Genomic DNA, 24,961 nt, shown 5'->3' with positions numbered 1-24,961 from the left:
TCAGCTCATTTGTCCCGGACCAGTTTCATTAGTTTCTTATTCTGAATCAGAATCAGAAAAGGGTTTATTGCCAAGTTTGTTAAACACACACAAGGAATTTGTTGTGGTGATTGGTGCAATGCAATACAATGAAAAACCACAATTCATCAGCAATGACTGATGTTCAATAGTTCATTTTGAGTGAATCATTACTTTTGTCAGTCTCAAGTTCTTTAACTAAAATGTTTAAAAAGGCAAAAGAACAGGATAAAAATGAAAACCCATTTGTTTCTTTCTTATCTTTGAGGTTGAGCAGGGAAGAAAAAATAATGTTAATTCTCTATTCTGTCCTTGTTTTGAAGCTGGAAGCAGACGATCATTAATTCTGGCAGGTGAGACAAAAGCAGAAGAGATTAAGCTGTGCGTGTCGGCTCCCACCTGTGAGATGTGGTTGATGGAGGACTCCATGCGGCGGAGCTGCGACGCCTGGATGTCGAGCATCTGCAGCACATTGTTGGCGAGCGTGTTGATCAGGTAGGCCACGCTGGCCAGAGACTGGGTGGTGTAGTTCTTGGTCTCCTCCAGCGCCCTCTGCTTGTCTGGAGACTGAAGGAGACGAGAAAGACGCGTCATACGTGAGCCGTAAACCTTGAACCTTAAAACATGCAGAGAAACCTGTTTCATACAGTCAGGCAAAAGTAAATAGACTCTCCTAAGTCAAGTTTTATGAGTCAGAACATAAATGGTTTTTCTAGGTGATAAAATGAGATAATCAAAAATTTCATACGACAAAAAGTAATTTAAAAAATGAAGTATATAAGTGCAGAGCTCATAAACTGCATCTATTTTTTAAATATCTGGAGCATTCGGGTGCGTATTAACACAATGCCAAGGCCTCAATCAACATCCATGACAGCAGAAAAACATAAATACATTCTTTGTTGAAAAAACCACAAGACTTCTGCAACGGCGTCTTACAGTCAGCCCAAAGTAGAGTGGCCTGGCTTTAATGCACAACACCATGTTTGGAGAAAAACCAAACACAGAACGTCAGTACAAACACCCCACGCCCACCGCCACGCATGGAGGTGGAGAAGTGAGGCTAGGAGGCTGCTGTGCAGGTACAGGACATGGACACCTTGCGGTCACTGAGTTGACCAGGAACTCTTCAAAGTAGCCCAGAGACAAATGTGAGGACGTCTGTCCGACAGTCAAAACTCATTCAAAATCTGGTGATGTGGCAAGACAATGATCCAAATCACACCCACAAATCTACATCAGAAAAGCTGAAAAATCGAGAGAAAAGCAAAAAAAAAAAAAAAAACAAAAAAAAGTGCACACGATTGACTTTATAGACATTTGGACGTCCGATGTGTTAAAATATAACTGCCTTTTTATTCTACATAAGTATAATTCCTGATTTCTTTATTCAATATACACATTCCTTATCTGATGTTAATTTAGAAAAATAACTATTTCAATTGTTAAGAAAACTAAATAAATAAAAATAACGTTAGTGTTGGACCAGTGCTCTGCATCGTACTATCAAAAGTCACAAATGACGACAACTCAAAGGACTAGTAAAGTTGTAGTACAACAATTAGTTCAAGTTATTGTTTTAAAGCTGAATGCATCATCAGGTAGCTGTTCCTGGTTTACCTACAGTGTGTAATACATATGTCATGTGTCATTCCTCTGAGGTTGTCGGATAAGATCTCAACAATTCTTATTGTAAAAATAAAATGTGTGAAAATGTAAAACAGACATGTTGCATTTTCTTTTTCACATGACCTCACATGATTTGTCACATAAATCGTGGAGTCCAAGCATAACATCTAGCGTTTTTTCTCCGTTTGGACAGACTTTATTGCACACGAACACTTAAGACGCACCACATGTTCACCTTGTGGACCGCTGAGCTTTGCTCAACAATAAAACACATCATTGCACTGCCAAAACCATCAGAATTAAATAGCTTTACATTATTAGCTAAAGGTTCACATCTGGCATTTTCCCATTACTGAAAATTCATGCAGTGTTGTAAGAAGGTGCCAAATAATCGGTTTATGCAATTTATAAAAGCTGGATTATCTCTCTATCAGTCCAAACACCAAAACACATTTATAATCTGGTGTAAATGCAAAAGAAAGCAGCAAATCTTCATATCAGAAGAGATGCATTTCAATATTTTTAGCTTAAAAACAGCAAAAGGTATGAATTAAATATCAAAACAACTCACGGACAGCTAAATACTGATCAACTGATTGATAAATCTGCATTTGAATACTTCTAAAAGGGTGTTTACACATCAAAGAGTATCAATATCAGTGAGGCTAAAAGGAAAGTGCAGACACCACCAGGAGCCCGGGTGCAACCTGTAGCAGCAGAAAAACTGCTGCTCTGGAAGGTTTCGGTGCCAAGAGGCAACTTTATAGGGAAGTTAAAAGAAAACAAGTATTAACGGCAGGTAAAGCAGCTGCAGCCGGTGTAAAAGCTGCCTTGAGAGGCAGTTCCTCGAGCCCCGGGCACATCGACAGGAACATCAAAGACCAGACGGATCAGTTTCTGCTGGGATTTGGTTTCCCTTAATCTTCTGTATGGATCCCAGCGGGCAAGGTTGGGGTTCCACCCGATACCAAGACGTAATTGTAAATATAAACGCAGAAATAGTGGAAAGAAAAGCTCACTCTTCCCTTTCCAGCATGATGAGTATTAAATTAAATTTAATACAAGGCATGTTGAGTAGTTCTCATTTTCTGAGATTTGATACATTTGCTTTAAAGATGTTTGAAATAAAAAAACAGATTAAGTGATGATGCAGAGATAACCAGGCGGGGGTGAATACCAACCGAGCACCTCTCTCCCAATACTTGATCAAAAGCAGCTTATTTGATATAGTTGAAGATCTGTCTTGCAAATTGAGCAAGAAATTTGATTCTGTCCCGCCTTTATCTTACATTACAGACTCAGTGCAGGGTAACTGTCGGACAAAATAAGTCTAATTAGATGTCACGGACAGTTTTTGGAACAGGATCTAATTCAAAGACATTCAACAGTAGATTGATTACCAATCAGATAATCGGTAAACAAACACAGCAGGTCACAGAAGCCTTCGGGCGGGGACTGGATGTCGACAGATTCATTGTTATTTAAAAAAACGCTGCAGCACTGTGGATAAAAACCGCCGGAGCAGCTCCAAAAGTACGAAAGGAATCCTAGAAGTTTGTGTTTCTATCATGGTGGACAGATACAGCACGCCAGATGTAAAACTGACATCTGTTCAAAACGCACACAAAAACTAAACAACTCACAGTTGCTGTGAGAGTAACCGAGCATATGGCACTTGTCTAAACTGGAGCATCCAAGTGTGGCACACAGAGTTTGTGATTGCAGATTCATTAAAGGCTGGATGTTGGTTTACTGTGAATGTAGAAAGCAGCTTATATCCACAAACACACCAGCTTGGTAGCATTTCCTTCTCAACACGTCCTGCTACGGCTTCTTATTTATATTTTCCAAGCAGGACAGGACAACAGATTACTGTGATGTCAATAAAACGTAATGTTGCTTGACATTTAACCAGGAATGATACATAAAGGAAGTCTAGAAACCATACCACCACCGAGCCTTCAGTGGGGAGGGACACCACAAATGACAAAGGATAAAAATAAACTGCATGTGTAGGCTACATACAAAGTAGAAGACGACTGGGCGGTTTCCATAGTAGCTCTTTGAGCTACCGTAGTTTATCATTGCTGATGTCTGATAAAAGGGTCATAAAGTGAAATGTAGTTTGTTGGAGAGACAACCAGAATAGTCTAACATTACTTTGGGCAGTTTGGATGCTAATGGCAAGAATAGGAGACCACAAGAGGTAAAAGTAATCAAATATCCCTCTGAATCTTATCTCAAATGCAAGGCTAGCAGCCGACTCTGGCCTGTCAAGAGCATATGAAGATAATTATGTCCTTCCAATTCAATTCTATACTGTTTCAGAGACGTACGTGGACCATAATGACGCAATCTACTATAAATCTTGCTTTCATTACCTGCGCCATGATGGCCACTGGATAACAGCATCTCAAATCAAGCCTTTTCCTACAATTGTCTTGTGGCTAATTCCTAGATTTTCAACAACCTATGAAGAGGGAAGGAAATTTAAGGATATAAAAACAAATGCATGGAAAAAAAAAAGTCAGCATGTTTTGTGTTTTTTTTTGCAGCTAAAGGCAAATCTTTCCCTCTACAATAGTGATTAATTTTTAATCTAATGTTATAAATTAAATCCAGAGGCAATTATGCAATATGATTTGTTTTAAGTAGATACATTTTAGTAGCTGCATAGCTTCCCCTTTGACTCTACTCATGCTGATATGGCACAACATTAAAACAGTCTGACACAGCTGATTTATGTGAAATTGAAACGTATATTCTGACATGAAAATAATGCTTTACTATTCAGGGAGATGTTATAAGCAGCTGAGGGAAGCTTTGAAAATCTGTTAAACATCTCCCGGAGTCAGCTCAACACCTTCAGCTGCGAATTTGAAGAGCAGACACGTTGGTCACAAGCCTGTAAAGTGTCAATTACAACCTGACAAACGAAAACAACAAGTGCATTTTTAAATAAAAATCATCTTACAGGTTCCACAGGTGTAAATTCCTGCTTGTCAAATACTGACAAACAGGTACTGACCTTCTACACTGCCATCATACAGTCTGTTCTCTGCACTTCCATATCTGTCTGGTTTGGTCACCAAACTAGACAGGCACAGACTGCAACGGACAATTAGGTCTCCGGAGAGGGTAATTGGGATTAACCTCCCATCTATCCAGGACCTGGACCGGTCCAGGACCAGGAAACGGGCAGGTAGCATCTCTGCAGACCCCTCACACTCAGGACCAGGACCTGTACCAGTCCAGGACCAGGAAACGGGCAGGTAGCATCTCTGCAGACCCCTGACACCCAGGACCAGGACCAGGACCTGTACCGGTCCAGGAACCAGGACCAGACCCCTCACACCCAGGACACAGTCTGGTTGAACTCCTCCCTCTGGACGGCACTACAGAGCTCCGTACGCTAAAACCTCCAGACTCAGAGACAGTTTCTTCCCCCAAGCTGTTGCTCTGATGAATCTCATCACTCATAGAGTCTCAGAGTAATCAACCACTGTGCAATAATAATAATAACCAGTGCCACAATCATATGCTGTAACAATGCACCTTTCAATAACCACGTCTACCTCATACTGCTGCACCTTTCACTTTTAAAAATTGTATATATGTTCATAAGGGCCATTTGTCTATTTACTGTACAGTGAGCAAAATAACCGGAGTCAAATTCCCTGTCAGGCATGTTCATACTTGGCCAATAAACCTGATTCTGAATTGGAGTTTTAGAGTAATCAACTTCTGTGCAATAATAATAATAACAATAATAATCACAATCATATGCTGTAACAATGCAGCTTTCAATAACCATGTCTACCTCATACTGCTGCATCTTTCACTTTTAAATTGTATATATGTTAATACGAGCCATTTGTCTATTACTGTTTGTAACTATTTAAATCTGGGTTCAGTGAGCATAAAAAAAAAAAAAAGATAAATTCCCTGTCTGGCATGTTCATAGTTGGCCAATAAAGCTTATTGTATTCTATTCTATTCTTATTTCATACTGTTACTAGAAGCCACACAGAGAGCTGACACATCACACCAACATCCACCCGACTAATACTCCTGACTAATACTCCCGCTCAGCTGATCGATAAGTGATAACACCCATCTGACTAATACTATATGTATGCATGTATAAGTATGATTATGATGATGATATGAGTATATATAATAATAATAATAATAATAATAATAATAATAATAATAATAATAATAATATAAAAAGTGGCCCTGCGATGGACTGGCGACCCTTCCCCCTGCCTCTCGCCTGAAAATAGATGGGATAGGCTCCAGCAGACCCCCGTGACCCCGCAAAGGATAAAAGTGGGTATAGACAATGGATGGAATAATAATAATAATAATAATAATAATAATTATAATACTGTTATTTAGCAGTATGAGTACAGTGTGTGAATATTTATAAATACAGGATAAATGATCAGTGAACGGGGGTACGACTAAATAAGTTTACACTTCTTCCTACTCCTTTTTTGGCACATGTAAATCAAGATAGCAAGTTTTAAAGGATGAAATTCTTTGTTTTGTTGTTTTGTTTTCTTAAACTTCTTATGAAGTGTTGTTTCTTTTTTTTTTTTACATGTACAAAAATGAAATAAATCAAATCAAATCAAAAAATACTCCCGCTCAGTTGATCTATAAGTGATAACACCCATCTGACTAATATTATATGTATGCATGCATGTATAAGTATGTGTGCGAGTATAATTACAGTATATAATAATAATAATAATAATAATAATAATAATAATAATAATAATACTGTTATTTAGCAGTATGAGTACAGTGTGTGAATATTTATAAATACAGGTTAAATGATCAGTGAACGGGGCTATAATTGAATTGAATTAATTGATAAGTGATAACAGCCATTGACAGCAGCTGGAGGAGCGTGCAGGATGAAGAGAGAGCCAGACAGCACCTTCCTCCTTATCCTCCTCCTCCTCCTGCAGGACAACCTGTCAGACCTGATCAACCTTCTCAACAAGGATGTGGAGGTTTCAGTTTCACACCTTGTCAAGTTATCTCCTGTCCTAAACGTCTCTCCTATCAAAGACACATCTGGAGTATCGGCACAAGATCAAGAAATATCAAACCATACAAACACTGTTTGAAACAGCCTGCAGTACCTGAAACTCCTAAACACCAAAATACATCACAATACCTAACTGCAGATCAATGCACATGTAAACACCCACTAGTATAAACCCAGGAACATGCAGGTGTTTAATGACTGTCCTGCACCGTAAATCACTGGTTTATCGTGTGATCCGGGCGGTTTATCCGCCGTCAACTGGAGCTTATCAGATTAGTCTGGCTGCGGATCATCCATATCCACCCCAGCAGGGGTCATTGATCCCTCACTGATCACATTAATCGATCCCCACGGCGCCTGTGTGCTTGTTTGGAGCTAACAGGCTAACGGGCTAACACAGTCCACGCCAGGAACCCGTCGTCGTTTCGCTGGGAATGTAAACTACACGGAGTTGACTGGGAGTTTTAAGGTAGACGCCACAGGGAAACTGATCAATATTGGTTTTCCTGTCTGATTAAACGCCTGCTTTAGCGTCAGCTAGCCTAGCAGCAGCTAGCCGGGGATGCCCGTGAAGGAATGAAGGGAAATAAAGGCTCGACCGTCCTCTTTCTCCACGCCTTTCACACCCTACCTGTACATAGTTGCTTTCGCAGTACTCCGCGACTCTTTCCAAATTGGTGAAGCTGTCTAAAAGCGCGCTTCGCCCCGCCGGGATTTCCTCTTCCAGAAGCATTTGCAGCTCCGCCATTTTCACATCTTTAGCGCTGAGCGCAGCGCTGCAGTACCGGGTGCGGCCACAGGCAGCCGCGGCGGCGCTAGAGAGCGCTAGAGAGCCGCACCGGCTCTCTCTCTAGCGCCGCCGCGACTGCGGCCACACGCGGTACTGCAGGGCGCTCCGCCAACAGCCTCTGAAACACACAAGCACTGCTGCACCCTCGGGAGGTTTGCAGAATATTACAGGACTGTCTCAGAAAATTAGAATATTGTGATTTTCTGTAATGTCATACATTCTGGATTAATTACAAATCAACTGAAATATTGCAAGCCTTTTATTATTTTAATATTGCTGATCATGGTTTACAGCTTAAGAAAACTCAAATATCCTATCTCAAAAAATTAGAATATTCTGGGTATCTTAATCTTAAACTGTAAGCCATAATCAGAAATATTAAAATAATAAAAAGCTTGCTATATTTCAGTTGATTTGTAAAGAATCCAGAATGTTTTTTTAATTGCATTACAGAAAATAGATAACTTTATCACAATATTCTAATTTTCTGAGACAGTCCTGTACATCTCTGTGTACTTTAAATTCTTTAAAAAGCGTATTTTGCAGATGTATTAGTGCCCAAGAGTCTACAGATAGATAGTTAGTTAGTTAGTTAGTTAGTTAGTTAGTTAGTTAGTTAATATTTATTTCGGCCAATCACAAGCATAAAAATCAACAAACAAGATAACACAGGTTTTTCCCTGGTCAACATTGTGATTATTTTGACCGAAAAGGTCTGGGCTTGAAGCATAAAGCTTATCTTGCCCACCTTTTAACATAATAGAATATACAAAAAGAACAAATTAAGTATCATGAGGTTATACAAAATAATAATAATAATAATAATAGCTGTAATAACTGTAACAATAGTAATAATAATGATAATAATAATAATAATGATAGCTCTGAAAACAGAAAGTGAAAAGATGCTAAAGAAACTGACAAAACCAATTTAGGTTGCCATTTCATCTCATGCATGTGTACATTCTTTGTTTCCTTATTGTGCTCCTATATATGTGTCCATTACCTTTGCTTTAAATAATATCTTATGCTTTTATTGAGTTTGCTAATTTAAGGTCGTTGTCTATCCCCTTTGCTGCTGTAAACTGCAAATTTCCCCTCTGTGGGACTATTAAAGGTTTATCTTATCTTATCTTATCTTATCTTAATGAGTTCCACAGTTTTACTCCTAAAACAGATAAACATCTGCCCTTTGTATTTGTTCTTATTGCTGTTGTGTTAAACATTGCTGTTCCCCTGAGGTCATGTTTGCTCTCTCTTGGCTTGAACAGTTCCTGCATGCAGCCCGGAAGTAAATTATTATAAGCCTTATATTATATTATATATATTATTACAGTGGTGTTCAGATTAACTATATCTTGCAATTTAAGTGTACAGTTTTGAATGAAAAGTGGGTTTGTTGATGCAAGATAGTCAGCAAGTTTACAATCCTAATTGCTTTTTTTTTTTGTAAAATATAGATGGGTTGGACAGCCTTCAGTTGCAGGGGAGATAACATAAAGCCCTGCATTTTCTTATTTCCTACTTTTAGTCAGAGCTACAATCAAATGGATCATTTAAATACTTTTTGGTAAATATACTTAAATACTTACCTGCTGTACTCTACTGCCCTTACTTTTTATTATTTTTTTCATTATTTTACCTCTTTTCTTTTCTTTTCTTTGTTATTTACTGTCTCCGCTTTTAATGTTGATATAAAGCACTTTGAATTACCTTGTGTTGAATTGTGCTATATAAATAAACTTGCCTTGCCTTGCCTTACTAATGATCTATTACATGTAAAGTTTTTTTATTAAAATTATTTTTTAAACTTAAAAATAATATTTGAGCGTTTTTGTGTTTAAGTTTGATTTTAGATGTTCTTTTGTTACTTTTGTTACTTTTCAGGGTGTGTTTTGGTGGTAGAGTGTTTACCTTTTTTTGGTTTTAATGGTTTGTTTCTTGTTTTAAATATGCAAAGCAGCCTGTGTTTCATAAGTTGGATGAAAAGTACTATATGAATAAAGTTTGATTGATTGATAATAGACTAAGTAAAAAGTGGTAAAGAGTGGTAATTGAAAACATATTGAGAACTATTCTGTGATTTCTTAATAAAAAAATCTGGTGGCATGCACAGTTCTGAAAATAATCACCGTTAAGATTAATTTTAATACACAAAACAAACAACATTCATCTCTATAATCTTTAGTTTAAATTGTACAAAAGCTGTTTGAAACAAAACCCTATGAATATTTATGACTTCTAAACCCAGTTTTATTGAATTATTTAAATATTTTAGTGTAAAACAACAGAACACTGATGTAAAATAAACTTCAATACAATTTTGCAAATGTCTCCCTTTCATCTGAATCCATGTGCAGACCTCATTTCATTTCATTTCAACTGTCTGAAGAAAGAAAAAGAGGCGACACAAACTCATATTTTTATACATATTTAATGTACATGTCTTTAAAAAAAGCAATGAAATGTTCAAATGCTTTGTGGTTCTCTGCTTTGGGAATCGACTCAAAGCAGTCGTTCTGAAACTGAAAAGAAAAACTTTTGAACTCAAGAGTTTCTTTTCTGGAGCCGATGTGAGTCAACAAATATAAAGTCAAAGTCACAGGTGATAAAAGCCTGCGATGCTTTGAACCATCAGAGAGGAACCTGGAGATCACAGGAGCTGCAATTTGAGTGGAAGTTGGGGGGAAATAAGTCTTTAAAGTGTCAGAGTTTCGTTCCAAAGTACAATCGTGTAATACTTTGCTGGTGAATCCTCCCTGATGGTAAACTTGTTTTCCGCGGTGGCGGGAAATGTCGACTCCTCTCCCTCCCCACGCAGGGCTCGGTTCCAGCTGGTTCTGGTTGGTTTCAGCTGGTTCTGCTGCTGACGGTGATCCAGGTTTCGTCCTTGGGTGTGGACACCAGCTCAGATCGGACCTCTACCACTTGTCCCTTCAGCTTGTGGAGCTTCAGCCGCCGCACCAGCGTGCTGAGCAGCACCGTCGCTATGGTGTAGGCAAATCTGACAGAGAAACAGTTTAAAAAGTCAGGAAAGTCATGTACGCCACATAACTGGGATCCATTATGGTTTTCCCGGATCCCTCCTAACAAACCCAGACCCCAACTTCTACCACCTCGCCTGCTCTGCTTCTGCACAGCTTCCCTTTACTTCATCTGTCCTTTTTGTTGTTACTAATACTTACCTTATCCCTCAGTAGTAGCACTTATTGTTTAGATTAGATTTCTTAATGTCTTGAAAGAAAGAGCTGAAGGAGGTGGATGGGGAGACGGAGGTCTGAGCTTCTCCCCCCTCGACCCCAGCCCATGTAAACAGAACTTCATGGATGGATCTGGATAAAAACGTCTGCTAAAAGACTATACTGGACTGTCTCAGAAAATTTGAATATTGTGATAAAGTCCTTTATTTTCTGTAATGCAATTAAAAAAACTAAAATGTCATACATTCTGAATTCATTACAAATCAACTGAAATATTGTAAGCCTTTTATTATTTTAATATTGCTCATTATGGTTTACAGTTTAAGATTAAGATTCCCAGAATATTCTAATTTTTTGAGATAAGATATTTGAGTTTTCTTAAGCTGTAAGCCATGATCAGCAATATTAAAATAATAAAAGGCTTGCAATATTTCAGTTGATTTGTAATGAATCCAGAATGTATGACATTTTTGCATTACAGAAAATAAAGGACTTTATCACAATATTCTAATTTTCTGAGACAGTCCTGTATTTGAATGTAATAGATGAAAGACAAATGCGTTTGTTACCTGAGCTCTGGACATGTCTGATTCCCTGAGAAGCCGAGCAGACAGAAGCTCTTCGTCGCCGTTTCATCCTCAAATCGATCGGGATCAAACCTAACAGATGCCAAAGTAACATCATGAACTGCAATCATCAACATGATTTCCATGAGCTGTCGTTCTGAGCGTAGCTGGACAACACATGAAAGCTGGAATGACGTGGGTCACACCTGTACGGAGTGCTCCAGGTGTCGGCATCTTGCAGGACCACTCCCAGCGCGTAGATCACCAGAGTCTGAAACAGGACGGCGTGCAGCGTTACCGCTCTCTTCTCACTTCTAAATTATTTAAACTTCATTGTGCAGGGAGAATATAACAATATGAGAACAATTTAATCATTCAATCAGCATTTTCACCCCAATACCATGTTAGAAACACGTGAAAAAATACTATTTTACACCATATTGATCTGTATTTTACATAGCCGGCGGGTTAAATGCAATTATGCTCATGTGACATCCAATGCTGGTGGAAGATGCAAGTCTCCGTCTGAGGCTGAGACCCCCCCACCCCCCAGGAAGCCTGATACCTCTTTGGGGATGACGTATTGATCCACTTTGCCTTCCACTTCCTGAAGCCGAGCAGCGACGGGGGTCAGCTTGGCTGTCCTCACCGTCTCGTTGAGGACCTGCTGGCAGTATCTTCCCAAGGACAGAAAAGAAATATGATCAGGAGCGTCGAACACACCGACTGTGTGTGCAAGCTGTGAAGAGAGAAGGGCTTGGCATGTTGGCTCTCTGAAGTCAGATCGATATGAGGTTTCCAGTCTCACCTGAGCTGAGGGATCTTGTCCAGAGAAACTGGATCTGAACCCAAAACGTCCTCCACTTCCTGGTACAACTTCTCCTGGACTTCCTCTGAGGTGGACAGGAAGTGAAGCGCCCAGATGCACACTACCCGAGCACATGTGGAATATCACATTTAGGGGTTCAAAGGTTAAAAAGAAAATAAAGAAAGAAGCATTTTGGTCAACTCTTGACAGATATTTATTTCTTCTAGTCGGCAACCCAAAATGTTGAAAGAGCCATATTGAACCAAAAACACAAAAAACAAATATGTCTGGAGCCGCAAAAAATGAAAAGTCTTGTATAAGCCTTAGAATGAAGGCAACACATGCTGCATGTTTCTATATTAGTTATAACTGGGGGAAGTTTTTTTTTTTTCATTATGCACTTCGAGAAAAAAGTCGAAATGTCGAGAAAAAAGTCGAAATGTCGGGAAAAAAGTAAAAATGTCGAGAAAAAAGTTGAAATGTCGAGGAACTAGTCAAATTTCAAGAAAAAAGTTGAAATGTTGAGGAACTAGTCAAAATTCGTGAAAAAAGTCAAAATGTTGAGAAAAAAGTTGAAATGTTGAAAAAAAAGTCAAATTTTCGAGAAAAAAGTCGAAATGTTGAGAAAAAAGTCGAAATGTCGAGAAAAAAGTCGAAATGTCGAGAAAAAAGTCAAAATTTCGAGAAAAAAGTCAAAATTTCGAGAAAAAAGTCAAAATTTCGAGAAAAGGAAAAAAAGAAGAAAAAAGAAAAAAAGGAAAAAAGAAGAAAAAAAGGAAAAAAAAGAAGAAAAAAGGAAAAAAGAAGAAAAAAAGGAAAAAAGAAGAAAAAAGGAAAAAATAAGAAAAAAAGAAGAAAAAAAAGGAAAAAAAAGGGTCAAACATTTTTGAAAAAGCTCCAGGAGCCACTAGGGCGACGCTAAAAGGAGCCGCGGGTTGCTGATCCCTGTTCTAGACTCTCTATGACAGACACATGATTCTGTTCAGAGTTAAACCCATTTCTTTTTACACTGATTAAAGGGCTTGAACGTTTTTATGTGCAGGTCACTTACAGTTAGCCGTGATGACGCATCCAGCCAGAGTGAAAACCATGCAGTCCTCCATGATCTGAAACAGACAGAAACCTCCGTGACGGAAAATCCTCCAGCTGGACTGAATGTTTTAAACCAGGACTTAAACCAGGACTCCACCTGTCGCTCGGAGAGGCTGGACTGAAGCAGAGCGTCCACAAACGCCGTCTGCTTCCTCTGGGCTTTCCTGTCCTTCGCCACCGACAGCAGCATGGACTCCATCTCTGTCAGGGCTGAGCAGCAAAGAAGAACAATTAACGGTAACACTGCTGAAGGTTATCAAACCGGCAGATTCTCATACTGGTCCGTGCAGATGTGAGTCCAGACACTATCAGCTTTACTTAATGGTCTTTTGAAATTGTTCTTTTTTTTTCTTTCCACATCTTTGGCATGTCTGATACTCGCAGTTGGAATACAGGATCAAAAAATAAATCGCATTTCAAGCCTCCACCTCACTTCAGATGGCATCTAAAGAAACTACTTGGATGTTTCATTCTCCTGTTTCTAGCTGTCTATCAAGTCTTTAACCAAGGTCTCATCTGAGCCTGAGCAAACTTTCCAACCTGTTTCTCCACAAAAAGCCTCATGTCAACAAACAGCGGGCGCGACGGGAAGAAACACGGCAAACTATTCAGTGACACAAAACTCAGAAAATGTACAACATCCAGGATCCAGAGTTTTGACCCACCCTTCTCATAATGTCCTTTCCTGCTGGAGCTCTTCTCCAGGGAGCCGTCCATGTAGCCTTTTCCAATTTCTGACCAAATCTGGGGGTCAGGAAAAAAACTATAAACTATGGAAAAGGAACACATTTTTAGCCCTAAAAGTGCAAATAAAAGGCTTAGGATCCAATATTCTCACGGTGTTGTGGTGCTTGCGGAAGGAAATGATCTCGGCGTCGTCTTTGAAGCGCTCGCCGAAGGCCAGCTGGGTAACGGTCTTCAGGGACAGACCCATCAGGTGGGCGCACAGCGGGATGTGCTGATCCTTTGGGAACGAGCTCCACTTTCCCACCAGCTCCTCCACCACCTGCAGCGTAAAACCTCCGTGAGCGAGCGGCCAGTTGACCGGGAGTGTTTTCATCAGCAGAAACAAACCTTGAGCACGAGAGGGAAGTTGTTCTTCAGGGCGTTGTTGATGGCGCCCTCATACAGCTTCTTCCTTACGACGGACTCGCTGGCCCCGCCTCCCATCCCGGCCTGGTAGCCTAGCAACGACTTCAGCATCGTCTCAAAGGAGTCAGCTGCAAAGATTAAGACGTGAGTTATTTGGGTTGAAGTAGGTGAGGTTGTTTTTAGCGAGCGTGATGGGAGGTGCCCTCACTGGAGTGGTTGGGGTTGATGTGCTGCCGTAGTTGCTCCACAGAGCCCAGGCTGACCACCGGCCGGCCCCCGAACCAGAACGACGCCACGCACCCAAACTCCTGATGCAGGCCGACAAGAAACTCGTGAAGACTTCCTCTGTTCACAATGTTCTGCAGGTTTCCATCTCTGAAAAGGGAAAACACATTTAACAACGCACACTTTCAATATACTATACAGGACTATCTCAGAAAATTTGAATATTGTGATTTTCTGTAATGCAATTACAAAAACAAAAATGTCATACATTCTGGATTCATTACAAATCAACTGAAATATTGCAAGCCTTTTATTATTTTAATATTGCTGATCATGGCTTACAGTTTAAGAAAACTCAAATATCCTATCTCAAAAAATTAGAATATTCTGGGAATCTTAATCTTAAACTGGATGGATCTGGATAAAAACGTCTGCTAAAAGACTATACAGGACTGTCTCAGAAAATTTGAATATTGTGGATACACAATACATTCTGGATTCATTACAAATCAACTGAAATATTGCAAACCTTTTATTATTATAATATTACTGATTATGGCTTACAGCTTAAGATAAAGATTCCCAGAATATTCTAATTGTTTTAGATAGGATATTTGAGTTTTCTTAAGCTGTAAACCATGATCAGCAATATTAAAATAATAAAAGGCTTGCAATATTTCAGTTGATTTGTAATGAATCCAGAATGTATGACATTTTTGTTTTTGTAATTGCATTACAGAAAATCACAATATTCTAATTTTTCTGAGACAGTCCTGTATATCAGCAAAACTAAACAAAACTGCAATGAAACAAATTAATAAATGTAACTGTGTGGCCAGAGTTAAAATATTGAATCATGAAGGTACTTATGATTACTCACATGGTTGTTTCTTTTATTTATTTATTTTTTTTTCTGAATTCATTACAGTGAAAAGAAGAAAAAAAGCTATGTGTTGGTATTTATTTGGGTTTTTTTTTTTTATACAATGGCATTAAAACACACGATTAAATGCAAGAGGGCTGACTTTTTTACTACTTTTTTTTTACTACTACATCAATCTGCTACAACAAAGGCAAATGTGATAACTTACTTCTCGTCTGCAGGGTAAAGACCCGGGATGCCAGATGCCCTTCTGGACGACTGAAACATGAATGGAGGTTATTAAAGGTTATTCAAGGTTATTAGAGGTTAATAGAGGTGAATAACGGAGGTAAATAGAGATGAATGTTGGATATGCAGTTAGAAAATGTCAATTTATGCACAACCATCTCGTCTAATTACCTACATTAATGTAAAGAAACACTGTAAGGTAATGTAATCTGTGTTTTTTAATCGGCGTCAAAATTATTTAACTGGGGATATTACTTTCGAATTTCTAAACTATACACTAACTACACATTTATTACACTCAGCATTCACTGCAACTTCTTAAAAGTTGTATTTCGCCGAATTGATCAGCACAAAACTGAGTTAAATCAACGCCGAAAACTGAATCAACTCTTTAAATGTCTTAATTTCTCATACATTCCTCAAACCTTTGTGTTTTTAGGTTGTAAAAGATTGGGGGAACCTTAAATAAGCTTCTTTTTTAAAGGAAGCTGGCGTGCCGAAACCTCGCGATAACAGATTGCTAATTAAACAGGTAATCAACTTCGATCTGTTCACTTACCGGGTATAAATACAGAACAGCGCCCACCAAAATAATGACAAACGTAACAGCAAAGATGGCAAAGTCTAGCATGATTACTTGTGTTTAATAGCGTGGCTCTGCTGAATTGTGCGTGTATTCCCGGAGGTTTTCAATAAACTGGCAACAGTCTGTTACCACGTCAACATCGCTCTGGTTCGATTACGCAGCCTGGAGTCCAGGCCCTGGACGCCAGACCGAAGTAATGGAACTCTGAAGGAATCCATCGGTGATTTTCATGTGATTTTCTGATTAATGACAACCAGTACTGGAGTTGAGGGGGGATGGCACCCCCCCTGAAATAAAAACGGTCAAAAACATCCCCCGTGAAATAAAAACGGTCCAAATCATCCCCCCTGTAAAACTGCCATCCCCCCTTTCCATCCCTTATGTCATTTCATCAATGAATGTGGTTTTACTGCTATTTCAACATTTAGAGTCATCACCAGAAAAATAACACCAGAAAAATAACTTATTTGACAATTTTCACCTGTTTCAAGTAAATTTTCACTTGAAATAAGTAGGAAAATCTGCCAGTGGGACCAGATTTATCTTCTTATTACAAGCAAAAAAATCTTGTTCCACTGGCAGATTTTTCTACTTATTTCAAGTGAAAATCTACTTGAAACAGGTGAAAATTGTTGTTTTTTCCAGTAATTTGTCTTGTTTTAAGTGTAATACGATTTTTTTTTTAAATAAAAATTAGACATTTTAATGAGAAATAAGACAAATATTCTTGTTAAGATTGTGAGTTTTTGCAGTGATCCATGTTACTTATCCTGTGAAGGACAGAGTCATATTGATAAGTTCAGAAAAGTGTTTTTTATTGTTGTGTTTTGATGTATTTGATGTAAGCCCAGTGGATATTTAAAGCTTACAGAAGGCTGCATTTAACTGCTGCTATGTCATTCCTGCAGTATTTCTGCAGGTGTTTTGGTCACTGCTATTATTTGTAATATATTATATTATTTGTAATCAGCACAAATTATCTGTCCCCATATGATCAAATCCACCATCCCCCCTGATTTTTTTTTTACAACTCGAGATCTGATGACAACTCAGCTACATTCACATAGTAGGCTTTCTATTACTGCAAGCTCTTTTGAGTCTTCATACTATTTTTCTCTTACATTTTAAAACTTCAAGGAGACAAAACACTTTATAAATTAGCTGCAACTATTTCCTAAGGTCTTAATAAAATGTCTGTGACATGCTTTGTTCAAAATATTCAATACACGCATCTACTCCCTTTTAAATTTGTTTTTGAAGTTTTGAATTACAAAACATCTGAGCTACATTAAACCCAGCACGATTTGCACTCTGACGTCATTAATTTCATATTCTCTTTGAATAAATATTCATTTGCAACTGTTAAATTGGGGTTTACATACACCTCATTTCATGATTCATTAATGGGCATCATTAGATTTGTTAAACGTTTTATTTAAAAATGAACAAGTACATGTTTACAAATACAAAAATAGTCTATAACACATTTACAGCCAAATATGTACAAGATCTCAAAGTTATGTTTTAAATCTCAGAGCCGATGCTTGCTCATTTCCTTTTCTCAGGCAGCCATTTCTGTTTTGTCCTCTGGCTTCGGATGCTCAATCTCCATGGCCATTAGGAAACCTGAGAGGAAGGAAAAGACAATAAAAGTTGGTGTTTGGAGGTGAATTCGGGGGATGGGCAGCAGTCAGGACAGACCACAGGCTCTCTCACCTTCAGTGTAGTCGGTCTCGGGTCTGGTGGCGATGAAAATCCAGGCCAGCCCCACCAGCAGAGCCACCACCAGGTTGACCGTCACCCATGGGTGGAGTATCTGGTGCTCCGATCCTGGAGGCCTGCAGCAGGAATGTGAGGAGTCAAATCCAGAGGTGGGTAGTAACGAGTTACATTTACTCCGTTACATTTACTTGAGTAAGTTTTGGGAAATTTTGTACTTTTAAGAGTAGTTTTGAATCACTATACTTTTTACTTTTACTTGAGTAGATTTGTGAAGAAGAAACTGTTCCTCTTACTCCGCTACATTGGGCTACATTGAGCTGTTACTTTTCTTTTATCCCTTTTATCCACGTACGCGTCAATCTCATGACATCACTGGGTGATTCTTTGGGAAAATGTCGGTTTTTGCATGTTTTGTCACATTTACACAGACTCAAACACACACAGAGTTTCTATGAGTTCATGTTTGTTCTAGTTCTGCCTGGTTAAAAAAGAAAAGTACAAAGGCTTGACATTTTTTATGTTACTTGTGCTTAATTGAATTTTTTATTCTGCTATTATTTTATTTATTTTATTATTTATTAAAGTACTTGAATTTACTTTAAGATTATTTTAATTTAAGCTATTTTTTAATAATTTTAATTAATTTTATTATTTTATTGATTTAATTTGCCTGAAGATGATTATTTTGTACTTTTGTCTGTTTGAATGGTTGTGTTAAAAAAATATATCAGACGTTACTCAACAGTTACTCAGTACTAGAGTAGTTTTTTCACCAAGTACTTTTTTACTTTTACTCAAGTAATTATTTGGATGACTACTTTTTACTTCTACTTGAGTCATATTATTCTGAAGTAACAGTACTTTTACTTGAGTACAATTTTTGGCTCCTCTACCCAGCTCTGGTCAAATCCAGGATGAAAAACAACATGAATACATAAGACGATGAGCTCACCATAAGGTGGAGTTGAAGGTGGGGTAGAGGTTGATGCGGTCGCTGGTCATCTGCTGGCTCAAAGACAGGACTAGTGCTGAGAAATACACTACATGAAATAAAACAAACAGCGTTAGATAAAACCGAGACACTCCGGACCTTATTAATCCCTGTTTGGACCACAGTCAACATTGTGGACTCACAGAATGATGCGAGAGCCACCGGATCCAGAGTGATGAACTCCCGCAGAGACACGGAGCCTTTGGCCAGATTCACTCTGCCGACACAAGAGTTTCACTTTCAGAGAACAAAACTGAAAACAGCAAACTGCAATGTTTTATCACACGTGGGGATGTTTGATTTTTGCTCCGCGGTTCAGGGACCAGCGCCAGGAGGAACTAGGGGAACACAGCTGTAACAGATCTCTAATCAGTTTCTCCCTGTATTTACGCATTAGTACACTGAGCGACTTTGGATGACAGAAATAGTTTTTCCTGAGTGATGAGCAGCAGCAACTGCTCTTTGAGACCACTGATCACATCTTTGGGGTTTTATTTGCCTCATAAAAAGACTCATGAAAATCGGATTTTTATTATGTTTTTACACAAACAACTGATTAGAAAAGCAATCTGTCATGCATTAGCAGTTAACGTCGAGACGCTGCTCAACAGTAAACTAAACCTTTGAATGCGAAACATTTTTGGATCCTGGATCCTTTGGCGGGAAGGTAACTTTTGTTGGCCTCATCCCTTAGTGATGCTGCTAACGTTGGGGTTGAGGAGGGTTAGATTAGACTTTGGGCCAATCCCAGTACACCCCCTACTTTCTACCACTAGCCCTAAAAATGAAGCCACAGGCGTAGGGCCCTTGTAATGTTCCCTAGGGATTGGGACACCACTTGCTTCGTCACTGCGTGGTTTACGTTCGGGTACGTAAGCGACTGCGTAGTTACGTTTGCACATACGTCACACCATATCAGGAAGCCCAGAGCTAAAAGCTGTTTTAATTTCAGCTGTAGCGCTGTTAATATGCCACTTTATTAAGTTTTAATATTTTTTCAGGCATAAAAAGTAACCGTTAAGATCCCCAACCTGGGGTCAGTTTTCCAAATAACGCCTGTTAAGAAATTTGCTCCAATGTTTTCGGGATGAAAAGAGAAGCCGGCTCGGGAGCTTTATGATTTATGGTTCCACGTTAAATCGACGCAGAGCCTACGGCGTAGGGTACGGCGTAGGCCGCGCGTCGCCGCGTAACCTACACCGTAGGCTCTGCGGATGTAATGCGGAACCATAAATCAGCCTTTATTCTGGCGAGGTCTGAAAAGAATTCGCAATTCGTGATTATGTACATTCACTGAGTGAATATTATGAAAGTAAAATATATATTTCTCGCTAGAAATGTAATCAAAACACATTTTTATGCAAAAACTAACTCCAAATATTGATTTTTTTCACTAAAAAATAAGAAATGTCCACCATGTTTTCTTGTTTGATTCAGTCTGCAAATGATGACGTAAAGCATTCTGGGAAATTTCTCTAGCCCTCGGTCGGCGAGTCAGTATCTGAAATCCCTTGCTGTGAAGGGCCAGATTCATACACACTAGCCCTTGTTATGTCCACTAGCCCTACATGCAAAGAGGAATTGGGACACCACTACCCTCACAGGAACGCACAAAATTTAGGGGTAGTGCTGAAAAGTAGGAGTAGGGGGGGATTGGGACTGGCCCTTCACCTGTCGAAGGCGGCCACGGTGCTGATGGCCAGCAGCATGTAGAGCAGCGACTGCGAGGGGTAGGCCAGGCTGTGGTACTGCTCCAGCAGGTTGGACAGAGCGGTGAGGTGCTGCCCGGCCAGCATGTACACCACCACCACGTTCCACACGGCATATCCCGCCAGGAAGCCGTGACAGTACAGGCCAAACACCCTGAACCAAACATAAGAGAACCGTAAAGATAGCAGAACAAGACGCACACGCCCACAAACTGCAGAAGAGATGTTTTTGTCCTCTTCACCTGAAGCCTTCGTGCACTCTGAGGGAAACGTCTCTGGTGGTCCAGAGCGGCTGCATGTGCGTGAAGTCGGCCATGTTGTCCGTCTGGTCACTGGTCTTCCTCCAGTCTGAACGCTCCGCCGCCTGAAACCGCTCTGCGTGAGCACAGACACACGACCTCAAACACCCGTTTATCAGCCTCACCCTCATCTTCCTCTTCCTCCCTCACTCACTGTTCCTCTCCACAAACACCTTCCCCACCGGCTGGCTCTGGCCCTGCGGGGCCGAGAACAGGGAATGCTGGGGGATCGGGGACGACGAGTCGTTGATGATGTCGTCCTCCTCCACATCCAGATCATCAGGAAGTGCAGATTCTGCAACTTTTGACTTCCTGAGCAACAGAGAAATATTCCACGTTGGACGTCTCAGTGATTTGTTTTCAGATTTTCTTTCAATTTAAGTTTCTGTTTAACTTTGTTTTTATTTCTATCAGCAATCAGTTCCTTCCCACCTACGTCTGATTTCTTCACACATTTCAAATTCATCTAAGCTCATTTGAGTTTATTTGGTTTATTTTAAAAACACCTGACAAAAAAACGACATATTAACTAAAACAAGAGAAATTCAGTTAATTTGAAGATTTAAATTTTTTCTTCATGACATATGTTTTGGTTGTAAATGAATTATTTGGTAATACTTTTCACTTTTCTCTGATGTTTAAGACAAAAGAAAAACGTCCTGAACGGCTGATGGTGATTGAAAACTTAAAAACATCTTCTTACTTTTTCTTTCTGGGTTTTTTCACCACTTCTTCTCCATCGGTGGTCTGATCTCCTGTATGACCATTTACCAGGTTGGCGTGGTCGTCCTCCAGATCTGAAAGCCGGTTAAGACATTTAAAAATGAGCTTTCAGGATGCTCGGGACATTTCCTGGTCAAATGCTGAGTTGCAAAAAGAAAGAAAAGAAAAGAAAAGAAAAGAAAAGAAGAGAAAAGAGACATGTGATCCAATTTCACCAATGGTGGCAGCTTTCTTCTTCTTCTTTTTTCTCTGTGGTGCTGCGTCCATCGTGCTTTCAAGGGTCAGGTTCTCTCCGATCTCGGAGGCCCTCCGGCTGCTGATGCCACCCATCTCCACTCCCTGATCTGAACAGGAAATTATGAAAAACTATTTTACTCTGAAAGTAGGGGAAACTCATCTGTTTTTTAAGTGATCATCATATTGGCCGTCATGGGAAAACTAACTCGGTCCGAAACAACCAGCTCTGGGACCCACCAGGGCCAGAAACACTGAAGGTTTGGCTGGATTCCTGGGAGAATCTGTTTCAACAACACACGCTAATAATGTCCTCAAACAAAATTTTTTTTTTTTTTAACTTCTAAAATGAACTTTTCATCATATATAGTTGGAATTTCTCTGAATTATTCACCCACTCAGCCTCCATGAGTTAACATGTCAAAATACATGTCAGCGCCTGCTTGCTGCCCCCATGTGGTCAGAAATGGTATTGCTACACAAAATATAAATATATATAATTTTTCATCAGAAGTTTGCCTTTTTACCATCTGTTTCATCCGCTCCATTTGTGTCTCTTCTCCCCTTCTTTTTCTTACGTTTTGGTCCTGGAACCTCTCCTGTGTGGACAAATACGTGAAGTTAAATGAAATAAAATCAAGAAAAAGAAGGAGAAAACTTGTGTACGACAAATTCTGACCCACCAGTCGTGTCTTGACTTTTATGGATTCACAGAGGCCAAAAGAAAAAGAAGAGAAAAGTTTAAAAGATGGTTAGTTCACATTTATGGTAATCACAGCAGCTGCTAGGATCAAAACGGTTTTCCTACCTGGACATGGGGGGAAGCGTCCGCTGAGGAGACAAAAAACAAGATGCTGTTTTTTCCACTTCAGACTTAATTGACTGAAAACAAACTTACAGATGCTGTTATTTTACAGGGTTTCTGCAGGGCTTTTGAGACAATTGGATTCTTCTTTTTTTTTAAACATCTGATTATCCCTGAATAAGGGACGATCAAAACAAAAATGACTGCACTATCATGTTTTTCTACATATTTGCGCTGTTAGCGCAGAAATTTAATTTGGAGGAACGGTTGTTTTTAAATTTCAGCAGATAGAGACAAAGTGTAAGTGCTGTTTCAGTTAATGCAATAGCAGCAACTACACCACAATTTTCCCCCAAATCTGCTTAGTCCAGCTTATATAGCTGCCTTTTGTACAGGATAGTGCATCTGTAACTGCATTAAATTAATTAGAAAAAAGCCACTAGTTCATTTTAAATCAGAACAGACATTTCAAACTACAGGAACTGACATTCTTTGCATAGATTATCAGTTAAATACAATTTTCAACGTTATTTGAGAGATTTGGAAAACATGGAGTTTTTTCAGCAACTTCTGACTTTTTATGTACCGGTATATCAATTTGTATAACTAAAGAAATAACATTAAACATGAATAAACTAAGCAACCTGACACTGTGGATACAATAATTTAAAGGCATCTCTCTTCTGTAATAAGGAATCCAAGAAGATATTCAGTCAAATGCAGTTAAATGAGGCAAGCAGATAAGAAGAGGCTATTTAAATCCTGCAATCTTACATAACTTCTGACCCGGTTTGGATTTTCATTCAGACAACTCAGAGATTCACAGTCATGACAGTCGCATCAAACAGCCCAGATAATCAAACCTTACCGACATCCTCCGGTCCATTTCACTCAAAACTCAAAAAGTGAAGCGAGGGAAGCAAAGCAACACAGTCTGAGTCCTAAGTCCTCGACTAAATCTGCCAGGACTGAGGATTACTCGGGTCAGAGGTCGGATGACTCCAACCTTCTTTTTAACGACTCGGAGCAGCAGCAGTGAGTGTTTGTGCAAGAGGAGGGTTAAGTAAATGTAAGATGGAATCTGATTTAATCTTTTTAAAGATATGTGCAGGTTGCAACGCCTTTTTGTTCCTGACTACAGCTAGAGTTTATTGAGATTCAAAAATTGTATTCAAAACAACCAACACTAAAACATAACCCCAGTTATATAAAGGGATACTTTGAAAATGTAAAACAGAACACATTATTTTCAAGTCTCATAAGCCTGTTTTCTTTTAAATAACGCATTTTTTAGAAATCAGATATTGAAAGTGAGACATTTTACTAATAAGGACGTGAATATCAAATTAAATGGTACTAAAAAAATAAAATAAAATAAATACTTTGTCATGAATTTAATCTGGAGTTTCTATTTAAATAGCGGCAGTTTGAGACAACGTTTTAGTGCATTCTTATATAAAATGTTGCACTGTACCTGGCCAGTAAATTCATAAATAAATTCATAAATTCAAGTCATAGCCAATTTTGCCGCGTTCCATTTACCTCGGAAATCGGAACTGGGAACTAGGAATGGCAGCCATCTTGGAATGGTAACTCGGGGGTGGTGAAGCTTCTCCCACTTTCCCAGTAGGAAATCCCACTTCGAGGGGCGTTCCAGTTGAAAATTCCGACTGGAAACTGGGAAATTTCGACTTCCGAGGACAAATGGAACGCGGCATTATTCATCACCGGAAACCTGTGACTGGCAGTCAGGGAAACTGAGGACTCGTCACCATGGAAACCTCAGAGCGCATCATCTCTCAGCAGCTTATCTATTATGGTCTATTTTACACACACTTTGTAAAGTATAAGCAAGATATCAGGGACGGGCGGTAGCAATACAACCATTAAAATAACAAATTATGATGATTAAACGTGACTTTTTTCACTGACCTGTGGAAGAGGCGGCAGCTCCCTCGTTCTGGTTCTCTGAACATTACCAGAGAAAAAAGAAACCCCAAGAGTTAGTAACACTGGTCACTACTATATTATTATTATTATTATTATTACTACTTGGAGGCTTCAGACAAGCACGTTTATGCCGAAAAAACCTCCTACGAAACAAAAGAAAAACCCACCTTTGAGCCTCCCGCTTCCATGTTCAGGAATTTCACCACTTACTGTCCCTCTTTGTAACTATTCAATTACGCAACTTGCAAGAAAAATAAAAACCTCTGCGGTAAAAACAGTCAAAAGTCGAGTCAAACACAGATTTTACTGTTTACGAGCTGAAAGCGGTAAACCGGAAGTACTTACGAGC

At 39.2% G+C, this 24,961-nt stretch overlaps 3 protein-coding genes and 1 long non-coding RNA gene across 24 annotated transcripts in view; all 4 read right to left on the bottom strand.

The window, feature by feature from the left end:
* abi2b (abl-interactor 2b) overlaps positions 1–7,484 on the bottom strand; it is a 29,438-nt gene extending 21,954 nt beyond the window's left edge. For all 21 annotated transcript variants that reach the window (XM_061716043.1, XM_061716046.1, XM_061716049.1 and 18 more), the window contains exons 1-2: positions 7,341–7,484; positions 418–585 (exon numbers count right to left, since the gene is read on the bottom strand). In XM_061716043.1, coding sequence (XP_061572027.1) covers positions 418–585; positions 7,341–7,457 — 285 coding nt within the window. In that variant the 5' untranslated portion in view covers positions 7,458–7,484. The remainder of the gene's footprint in view (positions 1–417; positions 586–7,340) is intronic.
* A 2,433-nt stretch (positions 7,485–9,917) lies between these two features.
* On the bottom strand, positions 9,918–16,326 carry LOC133424927 (cytochrome P450 20A1). The gene is made up of 13 exons (XM_061715511.1): positions 16,153–16,326; positions 15,574–15,623; positions 14,466–14,632; positions 14,240–14,385; positions 14,004–14,171; positions 13,831–13,909; positions 13,263–13,375; positions 13,125–13,179; positions 12,074–12,194; positions 11,831–11,942; positions 11,472–11,536; positions 11,269–11,358; positions 9,918–10,503 (listed from the first exon to the last, which is right to left on the bottom strand). Exons 1-13 carry the CDS (start codon positions 16,222–16,224, stop codon positions 10,350–10,352), a joined length of 1,392 nt encoding a protein of 463 aa, XP_061571495.1. The 5' UTR covers positions 16,225–16,326; the 3' UTR covers positions 9,918–10,349.
* Positions 16,327–17,854: 1,528 nt separating this feature from the next.
* On the bottom strand, positions 17,855–21,962 carry LOC133425015 (transmembrane protein 237A-like). The gene is made up of 8 exons (XM_061715661.1): positions 21,839–21,962; positions 21,604–21,697; positions 21,055–21,212; positions 20,844–20,976; positions 20,564–20,755; positions 19,036–19,109; positions 18,854–18,941; positions 17,855–18,017 (listed from the first exon to the last, which is right to left on the bottom strand). Exons 1-8 carry the CDS (start codon positions 21,951–21,953, stop codon positions 17,870–17,872), a joined length of 1,002 nt encoding a protein of 333 aa, XP_061571645.1. The 5' UTR covers positions 21,954–21,962; the 3' UTR covers positions 17,855–17,869.
* Positions 21,963–22,579: 617 nt separating this feature from the next.
* Positions 22,580–24,953, bottom strand: LOC133425355 (uncharacterized). Its single transcript, XR_009770965.1, has 3 exons — positions 24,780–24,953; positions 24,595–24,630; positions 22,580–22,688 (listed from the first exon to the last, which is right to left on the bottom strand). It is a non-coding gene; the product is annotated as an uncharacterized LOC133425355 (long non-coding RNA).
* Positions 24,954–24,961: the final 8 nt, after the last annotated feature.

This window comes from Cololabis saira, chromosome 24, assembly GCF_033807715.1.
Source record: "Cololabis saira isolate AMF1-May2022 chromosome 24, fColSai1.1, whole genome shotgun sequence".
In the NCBI taxonomy this organism is placed as follows: Eukaryota; Metazoa; Chordata; class Actinopteri; order Beloniformes; family Belonidae; genus Cololabis; species Cololabis saira.
Note: the sequence above shows the minus strand (reverse complement) of the source record. Positions and strands in the feature narration are given on the sequence as shown.

Coding starts and splice junctions, on each gene's coding strand:
- LOC133425015 (XM_061715661.1), bottom strand. CDS start 21,953: ATGGGTGGCATCAGCAGCCGGAGGGCCTCCGAGATCGGAGAGAACCTG. Junction 20,977..21,054: donor GGTGTTTGTGGAGAGGAACA/GTGAGTGAGGGA, acceptor GTGCTCACGCAG/AGCGGTTTCAGGCGGCGGAG. Junction 19,110..20,563: donor ACCGTGGCCGCCTTCGACAG/GTGAAGGGCCAG, acceptor TTGTGTCGGCAG/AGTGAATCTGGCCAAAGGCT.
- LOC133424927 (XM_061715511.1), bottom strand. CDS start 16,224: ATGCTAGACTTTGCCATCTTTGCTGTTACGTTTGTCATTATTTTGGTG. Junction 13,180..13,262: donor CCAGCCTCTCCGAGCGACAG/GTGGAGTCCTGG, acceptor TGTCTGTTTCAG/ATCATGGAGGACTGCATGGT. Junction 11,943..12,073: donor GACAAGATCCCTCAGCTCAG/GTGAGACTGGAA, acceptor GTCCTTGGGAAG/ATACTGCCAGCAGGTCCTCA.